This window comes from Conger conger, chromosome 4 (assembly GCF_963514075.1).
Source record: "Conger conger chromosome 4, fConCon1.1, whole genome shotgun sequence".
Classification (NCBI taxonomy): Eukaryota; Metazoa; Chordata; class Actinopteri; order Anguilliformes; family Congridae; genus Conger; species Conger conger.
The window spans coordinates 20,519,346-20,527,952 of record NC_083763.1 but is presented as its reverse complement, the minus strand read 5'-3'; the positions used below and the strand labels follow the sequence as shown (position 1 = coordinate 20,527,952).

The 8,607-nt window shown below is 39.6% G+C and overlaps 1 protein-coding gene across 11 annotated transcripts in view; it reads right to left on the bottom strand.

The window, feature by feature from the left end:
- Positions 1–351: 351 nt before the first annotated feature.
- The window catches only part of ptprc (protein tyrosine phosphatase receptor type C), a 29,916-nt gene continuing 21,660 nt past the window's right edge, over positions 352–8,607 (bottom strand). For all 11 annotated transcript variants that reach the window (XM_061237630.1, XM_061237631.1, XM_061237633.1 and 8 more), the window contains 16 exons: positions 8,452–8,561; positions 7,637–7,727; positions 7,385–7,461; positions 7,206–7,242; positions 6,994–7,091; positions 6,049–6,174; positions 5,752–5,909; positions 5,156–5,291; positions 4,892–5,041; positions 4,169–4,259; positions 3,912–4,048; positions 3,571–3,705; positions 2,918–3,040; positions 2,312–2,478; positions 1,457–1,592; positions 352–1,247 (listed from right to left, as the gene is read on the bottom strand). In XM_061237630.1, the coding sequence (XP_061093614.1) occupies positions 954–1,247; positions 1,457–1,592; positions 2,312–2,478; positions 2,918–3,040; positions 3,571–3,705; positions 3,912–4,048; positions 4,169–4,259; positions 4,892–5,041; positions 5,156–5,291; positions 5,752–5,909; positions 6,049–6,174; positions 6,994–7,091; positions 7,206–7,242; positions 7,385–7,461; positions 7,637–7,727; positions 8,452–8,561 (2,066 nt within the window). In that variant the 3' untranslated portion in view covers positions 352–953. The remainder of the gene's footprint in view (positions 1,248–1,456; positions 1,593–2,311; positions 2,479–2,917; positions 3,041–3,570; positions 3,706–3,911; positions 4,049–4,168; positions 4,260–4,891; positions 5,042–5,155; positions 5,292–5,751; positions 5,910–6,048; positions 6,175–6,993; positions 7,092–7,205; positions 7,243–7,384; positions 7,462–7,636; positions 7,728–8,451; positions 8,562–8,607) is intronic.

The following is an 8,607-nucleotide window of genomic DNA, read 5'->3' as shown; positions in this document are numbered from 1 at the left end:
TTGTGGTGGAATGCTCATTGCACTGTAGCCACTGTGTTTTTGTACTGGCAAAATAATGTTTGAGCGATAATGCTCAATCTCATCTGTCTTGTTCTCAGAGGAAGAAAGGCGAAATGTTTTCTACAATGCCATAAAGGGGTCCATGTCCTACCACAGTAAAAACATTTAGATTTCTAAATATTTAACATTTCTAAAATGGCCAAACCTTTAAACATGCCAATCTAAGGTAAATCATAAAACACCAAGGTCAAGTAATGTGTGTGTGTTTCTGTGTGTGTGTGTCTGTGTCTGTGGAGGTAATGTCAGAGACAAGTTAATTCAAGCACAAAATGCATATATAAAATGTGTATATAACAATAAAAGCATTATTTATTAATCCTTGAAAATGCACATTCCTAGCACAGAATGAACTGAAATGTTGACACAAATTCTTAAATTTCTATTGCTAATATTAACATACAAATACATGGAGGAAAATGAAGCTCAATATTTATTTTTAGTTTTACAACTTTTCAAACTGTAGCCACACATTTATAAGCCATATGAAAAGACAAATAAAATAGTTTGATAATATCATGGTAGTGCAAAGGAGTAAATTTATTTGTATTTGAACTTTACCCAAATGTCATTTTATAGTGATATACATACTTTCTATACCAAATTAGACTTCATGTCATCATATATACTTTATAATTTAGTTACAGTAACCATTGTTGATTATGTTTACTAAAAAGACTTAATTAACCTTGTCATCATTTTGTCATTGACAAGAAAACCTGGTCTTGCATACCATTTACATTCATTAACTTTGCTTTAATTGCAGAAAACAATAATAAAAAAAACACTTATACGTATTTCATGTACATTACAACGCTGCCCCAACTCAGTGAAATTAAGATCAAAACAACATGATTGTACACATATATAAACTCACACACAGGAAACGCTTTCTTTTACACCTCTACTAAACCAGAGGGACCATTGGAGGAGCTTGCCTCAGGGGCCTTTTCAGTGGCGCTGCCAGGTTCTTCTTCTTTGGTTAGACTGGTGGGCTCCTTTTTCTCCTCGGTGTCGGCCCCCTGCTGGACATCTTGGGCAGTGCTGGCTTCAGGCTGCACACTGTTTGCGTCTGCTTTGCCCGTCTTCTCATCCACCAGCTCCACAGAGTCGGCAGGGCTTGGCTTCACTTCTCCGTTCTGAGCGGGGAATGCCTTCTCCACCACATCGTACAGAAGCTGGTATTGCTCCTGCAAACAGGGAAGTGCCATGTAGGTGTGATGTACAGTATGTTTTCAAAGAATATTGACTGACATATACAGTATTTTACATTGCTTGATATTTTTCTTGCACTGATTGATCCTATGCTTACAATTGATGATATAAGCCAAGTCAATGTGGTCTGTAGCATCTAGGCATCTAGAAATGTTTGTCTAGTGCGTCTCGGGTCTGCACTTACAAAGCTGCTGATCATCCCCTGCCTCTCCTTGCGCAGGGCTTTGGCCACCTGGAACACGTCGACCAGCTTCTCTGTTTCCATACTATCCAGAATGTTCCACAGAGCACAGAAGATCCCTGTCCGCGATGACCCGTCACTAGTGAGGATGATAGGACATTTCTTCTTTCTTATGTTCTGACTTTGCGTGACACACTTAGTTTTAGTTTTATTTCTCTGCACACAGTAAACAGTTTCAAAAGTAATTTACAACCTTTTTTTTTCTTTTGTTGTTGAAATGAAATTTTAGCAGACGGAGCTACCCGGAGCAAATTTGATGCTTTATATTTTTAAATAAATTCATACAGTTGGACATATACAGAAGCAATTTTAAGATATACATTTTGCTGTAGTGTACAACAGCTTTTTCCTACCTGGGAATCAAACCTGAAACTTTTAGGTAACAAGCCCAGTTGTTTAACCATTAACCTCCAAAGACCCAGCGTCCTCAAAAGAGGACATTCAATTTTTGCCTCCCTGAGATCGATACAGTATTTCTCTTAACATAGGGGACATTCAATTAACATTAAATACAATATATTTTTACAAATATTTTCACTGAAACATCCTTTTGTCATCCAAGACACTTATATTATGTTGAAACATTTTAAATACTCAGGAGGATACTGTATAGCCGTAATGCTGCACTGCCACCTACTAGATACCAATAACTCTTCAGCCACTTATAACAGTGTAATGTAAAACATGAATACAATGCAGAAAGTAAAGATTTCCTAATTGAGTTTATCCATGTCTCAGTTCCCGGGCTATGGAGTGTGTTTAAATCAAGCTGTAAACTGTTTTTGGATAATCACTCACTTGCAGTGCACGACGATCGGCATAGTTCTATCAGGTATGCTGTTGCCATAGCCACACTTCTGCTTGACATCTTTTATAATGTCGACCAGGTCCAGGGGGTTCTCCGGAAGGTCCCGCTCAGCCCATTTCTGGTAGTGGTACTGGTACACTTTGCGATTCTCTTTCCTCTGCAGGGGCACAAGGTTATCGGACATTGGTATTTTTATATCAACAGGGCATAAATGAGCTAATCGCTGGGTTAGCATACATGTGCTCTACTCTTTCAGAAAATGTACAATTCTCTGGTTTCAGATCTATAGTTTCATGTTTTTTTCTCAGAGAATTAAAAAGTAATGTACATATATTATTACCTACTCTTTATTTTTTCCAATTAAATTCAAATATTTATTTGTCATTGGGGGGAGGGGGGGCAGTATTCATATACTGTAACAGCAAATATATAATGTACAGTATATGCTTTGCATTTGTAGTATACAGTAATGCAGAGTGGCACAACTAGACAGCGACAAAAATGTAACACAGTATACCACATTCAAATGTAGCAACACGCTGTGCTGCACAGTAGTTTAAGGCAATCATTACTTGATTTTAAAAAGGGCTTCATACCTTGGTGTGGCGTATCTCAATAGAGCGGATTTTGTATGCGGGAGTACTTTCGCAGGTTGCCACTTCTACCTCGATCTCATCAAACAGCTTCTTCTCATCTCCCCAGTATGGTGAGCAGAAATCCTGAGAATTGCAGCATGTATTAATTCATCACTGCAGCTTCTGATTTGTGGAGATAGCTGGTGATTGGTCAGAGTAATGGCTATGCTGCAGTTTGTGATTTGTGGAGATAGCTGGTGATTGGTCAGGGTACTGTTTATTCTACAGCTTGTGATTTGTGGAGATGGCTCGTGATTTGTCAGAGTAGTTGTTATTCTACAGCCTGTGATTTGTGGAGATGGCTGGTGATTGGCCAGAGTACTTGTTATTCTGCAGCTTGTGATTTGTGGAGATGACTGGTGATTGGCCAGAGTACTCGTCATTCTAGAGCTTGTGATTTGTGGAGATGACTGGTGATTGGCCAGAGTACTCGTCATTCTAGAGCTTGTGATTTGTGGAGATGACTGGTGATTGGTCAGAGTACTCGTTATTCTACAGCTTGTGATTTGTGGAGATGGCTGGTGATTGGCCACTAGTACTGGTCCAGTACGAGTACTGGTCATTCTACAGCTCTGACTGTACTGGCTACTGGCTGGTGTTTGGTGATGACCCACCTTCCCTCCCTCTGTGCACTCAGAGAGCATGATTATGGTTTTTACTTTCTTCTGGAATATCATTTTCCAGAAGTCTGTGATGGTATCTGAAAGTGGTCCTTGAGCAGCAATCAGACCTCTCTGGCCCCAGTAGCCCTATTGAGAAAAAAGGTACATATATATACAGTATATTACTGTATAGGTAGCATGTATTCTTTACCTGAAACACACACAGTTACTTACTGTTACTTTGTTTTACAATTTAATTAGAATTTATTCCGTGGTTGTTTTGCTTTCACTATCTCTATTTTGGAAAAGGCGTTCTATTCTGAAATGTAGGAATGCTCTTCGGGATGACATACGTCAATGTAAGATGCATTGATGTACTTTGTGGAGTCATCATCATCATCCTCATCAGAGGAATATTCTTCATCCTCGTCCTGTTCACTGTCACGGCTGTTCTCCTCCTCAAGTTTTACCAGCACCCGGTTGTAATCATCTGTGTTGGGATATTTACACCACATTAAACTGTGAGAGAAGAAGCAGAACTGGTAATACAACAGGCATGTCTTGTTTGATTGGGCTGATCTTGGTTTGATTTTGTGTGTGCAAGGCTTACATGGGATAACAGAAGAGTAACGGTTTTTCTTCTTGTTCTCCTCATTCAGTCCTGTATTGCATGTCCTCCAGTTTTTGTACCTTGGCAGTCTCTGGATGATGCACAAAAGCAAAGGAAGAACAAAAATAAGATTCATATTAATGTGTGTTACGAGTGCCTTGTGATGCATTCTTTGAGCATTGTTTGCTCATGCACATCAGTTAACATTCTCGTAAAATGAATGAGCATTCGGAAAAACTTGCAGGCTGTCCGAATGCTTTCCTACTGCATACTGTCTGTTTATAAACTTATATTGGCATTATAAATATATTGGCATCTCTGCTCTCTCTTACTTCCTGTTTCTTCACACCCAACATTGAACAGTGAAGCACGAATCACCCAATAAGAAAATAAAGAATTACCCACTTTTAATGTGCAGTCATTTCAATTTTACCAGTTTGGCCTGTGCAATATGGTGATTAAACTGCCTTTCTTATTCTGTACTCTCTACACCAGTGGTCCTCATTCCTGGTCCTGGAGAGCTGCAGGGTGTGCTGGCCTTTGTTGTAACTCAGCATTGATATTAACTGCTTTAATTGATCAATTAACTCAACTTACCTGCTTTCTTGGGTTTGAATTGGTCGCTGATATTAAGGCGAAAACAAAAGCCAGTACACCCTGCGACTCTCCAGGACCAGCAGTGTGGGCCACTGCTCTATACCATCTTGCATTGTGGAGACTAACCTGGAACTCTGCCTCCAGAAGTGTGGGGTCAGATGAATTGTCCTTCTGTCTTAGGGTGGCGAGGCTGGTATGAAGCTCTGAGAGGGATATCTCCGTCTCTCCAAACTGGTTATGCTCAATGAGAGCCTGGTGAATCAGGATGTACTGAGCCTGCCAAAGCACAAACCCAGATAAGTTAGCCTGTGTGGCATTGAGCATTAGACATCGTAATAATTTACTTGGTTATCGCACTTGAGGTTGAAATGTTAGGCTGGGCACGGTTACCTCGACTTGGACCATGAGGCACCGCTGGCGACGGAGCTTGACCACATATCCGTAAATGTCCATCCTGCCCTCGGCCTCCAGACCCTCCATCATGGCGTCAATGCTGATGTACGTGCCAGTGCGGCCCACTCCAGCGCTATGGAGAGAGAGGCAAGCGCGTTCACGCGCAAACTGTAGAAAGAATGATTGTCCGAGTGCCTGTGACATCACCCACCATCCATGGGCTTGTGAAAAGCGTTTTGAAAGTGAAGTTATTGGACGCCACCAAGTTTGAGGCAGAGACTGTGAAAAAACTTGAATGTCTAATTTAACCCTTTATCAGGGCCAATCATCTACTGAGGTCCCTCGACGGACAAACCATGCTGAGGGGAGGCAAATTCCATCATGCACCAAGAAATATCACTAACACTGCTTCAGTTTCAATGGTTTAGGTACCATTTTGTTTTAAAGCCACCATAAGGAGACCACAATGATGAAGGAGTTCATGCAGAAATGTCAGCCAGCCAGTGGCTGTTGCATACCCTTAGATGTAAAACTCAAGCACCCTTTTCATGTGGGGCTGTATTAAAATCCTTCAGTTTAGCACAGATGCTAACCTGCAGTGTACCACAATTGGTCCGCTGAAGAAGTTCTTGAAAGCATTGACTCGGCGTCGCAGTTTGAGCAGAAGGTGGGGCTCTCCTGGGACTCCGTGGTCAGGCCAGCTGGTGAACTGGATGTGGGTCACCTCTCTCTCTGCACTCTTTTCCTTTTTCTATTAACGGAGAGATGGAGACAGAGAAGTACAGTCTTAAACAACTGCACACTATTTATAGAACTATACTTGACTATACTTGACTGATCGGTGGATTGAGCGAATGGACTCCTATCATTAACGTAAGTGAAAAACTCACATTGATGATTGTGAGATGTCGAATAATGTAATCAGGGCAGCAGTCTTCTCCAGTGATCTTCACAACAAAGTCTTGAAAGATTTCAGTCTCTCTCTCCATGGATGGCCAGTACTGAGCACATTTGTTCTTCAGAAGGAAAAAGATAACATCATATTACTGAGTTTCTATATAATGGCAATAACTGTACACATTTGTGAACAGCTATAGTATGTAGGCCATACAACACGTGGTTGTGCACTAATTTGTTGTTTTGGATACAAATCACAAATAATATAATTCAGTATGAAATCTAGTTAATAGCGCAATGCTATAGATATGGATGGATATAATGTGTGCTTGTAATGAATCTAATATGCACTGCACAGTGTAGCATTGTAGTTGCACAAAATCTGGTCTGTACAGTGTATTAATGTGCTTGAATTGACTGTTAGACTAGTAATTGGTTGTATTGGAAATTGTCTATATTTTACAGTGTAGTATTATAATTGGATTGGATATCATCTGCACTTTGTGTAGCACTTGGTTAGATAGTTAGTATAGTTAGATGACTACTGTCTATTTTGTTCTGTATTGTGGTTGTGTAGGGTCTGAACATTGCATGTACTGTACAGCGTGCTATGGAGATCAAATGTGTTTTATTCAACAGAAATAGCATCTTCGTGCAAGCATCTTTTTAGCTGCAGTGAAGCCAGCCAACCATACACATTTTTGAGGTAAAATCTACATTCAAATTATATTCAAAATTAGTACTCTGGGACAGCATGGAATCTCTGTTAACAATATTTTTGGCCAAGGTGATTGGATTGATGAATATGAATATGGTGTTAATATGGTCGATTGGATGAATATAATGAATATTGTTTGCAACATTGTTTGTGAGCTGTACTGTATATTAAGTATGTAATGCAAAGTGTAGTATGTAGTCTTTATGTTTTCCCTGCTTACCCTGTTTCCTTCCTCACATCGAGTCACCATTACAATTATAGAGGACTGTTGCTCCCAAATCATTCTCCAGAAATCAACCACTGTCTCGTCCTTGGGCCCTGGGCAAATTCAGTTCATATTTAGATGAAATATGCTGGCTCTACGTTTATTTCCTAACTCAAACAAAACTAAGAGTATTTTGATAATATTAAAGGTAAAAAAAAAAGCATTACCTTGGGCTGCAATGTACTTTTTAGCCTCTTTGTAACCCTGTGTGGAAAAAAAGATAAAGAACCTAAAGTTGACATTAATTGAAGTGTACTAACATCAGTTTAGCACAGTTCATGAAATCTATACACATTTTAAAAATGTATTTATAAATACAGTATGTGTTTTTAAAAAGCCTTCTTACATCTATGAAGCTTGCGTTAATGTAGTCAGAACCTGCTTCTCCACTCACAGCGGACAGTTGAACACGATTGAAATCATCTGACAAAGAAATTAGTTCAAGCATTACACAACTGTAAATGTTTGGTTCTTGTAAGGACATCAAGTATCTGGTTCTCGATTGAATATACAGGCACTAGTGTAAAATAATTAGATTGTCAATATGCCTACAATATGCTGGGATGTGATAATCTTGAGGGGAAAATGCTGTACTCACATGGTAGGATGTCAACATAACGGTTCTTGGCCTGATTGCACTGTTTTCTGGCTTCTTTGATTGAGCATTTGCTGTAAACTCTTGGGATGCTCTAATAAGGCACATACACCACTGCATATTAATATTGATGTTGAACATAACAAGAACAAGGCACAGAGCAGGACTGCAAGTGAACCAAGACATTTTAATATTTCAATCAGCATGTCAAAAACAGTAATTTAGTTTGAACATGGTTTTTATGTGATCAGTAATTTGGCAGATAGCACTACCGCTATTCCAATAATATGTTTTCCTTCTGTTACCACAGATTTCAGGCCTCTCTTACAAGTAAAACTAATATAATGAAAGGAATCAAATACAGATGAACCTGTTTACCCCACCCCTTCTCTGTGAATGCACTGACATTGAAACGCCATTGGCTGTGGCAATTAGAACCAATTTTCAACCAATGAGTTTGAATTATTGTACAGGTGTTTTGGTACAGAATGCTGGGCCATCAACTGCATATTTTGAAACCTGAATTTAAGGACTATACACACAGGCAGGGGGTCAGTCAACATGTCAGTGAGCCTTTTTCAATGATAGGAAGGGATTTTAAATGGTCTTGTAACAATGTTTTAACACAAAAATCTTACCTATCGCACCTTTAACCCCAAGTCATGGAACCGTATTGTAAAGTGTTGCCTATTTAAGCTATTGTGCAATTAACTACTGTATGTAGCTTTTAAAATGTTTTTGTTGTAATGGCCTGGAGTTGAAAGACACAGATAACCAAATTTCTCAAAAGTAAATCAGAAAGGGTCTCCTCTGTTTACCTGGAATTCAGCCAGGAACAGGCGTCCCTCATCTGCAATCTTACTCTTGTAGGTGTCCAGGAGAAGCTCCGCTGTGATTGGTTCAATGTGCATTAGGCACTCTTCGTCATCTGTAGGAGGCCAGAGTGAATCAGAGACAGACTCCACAATGCTCTG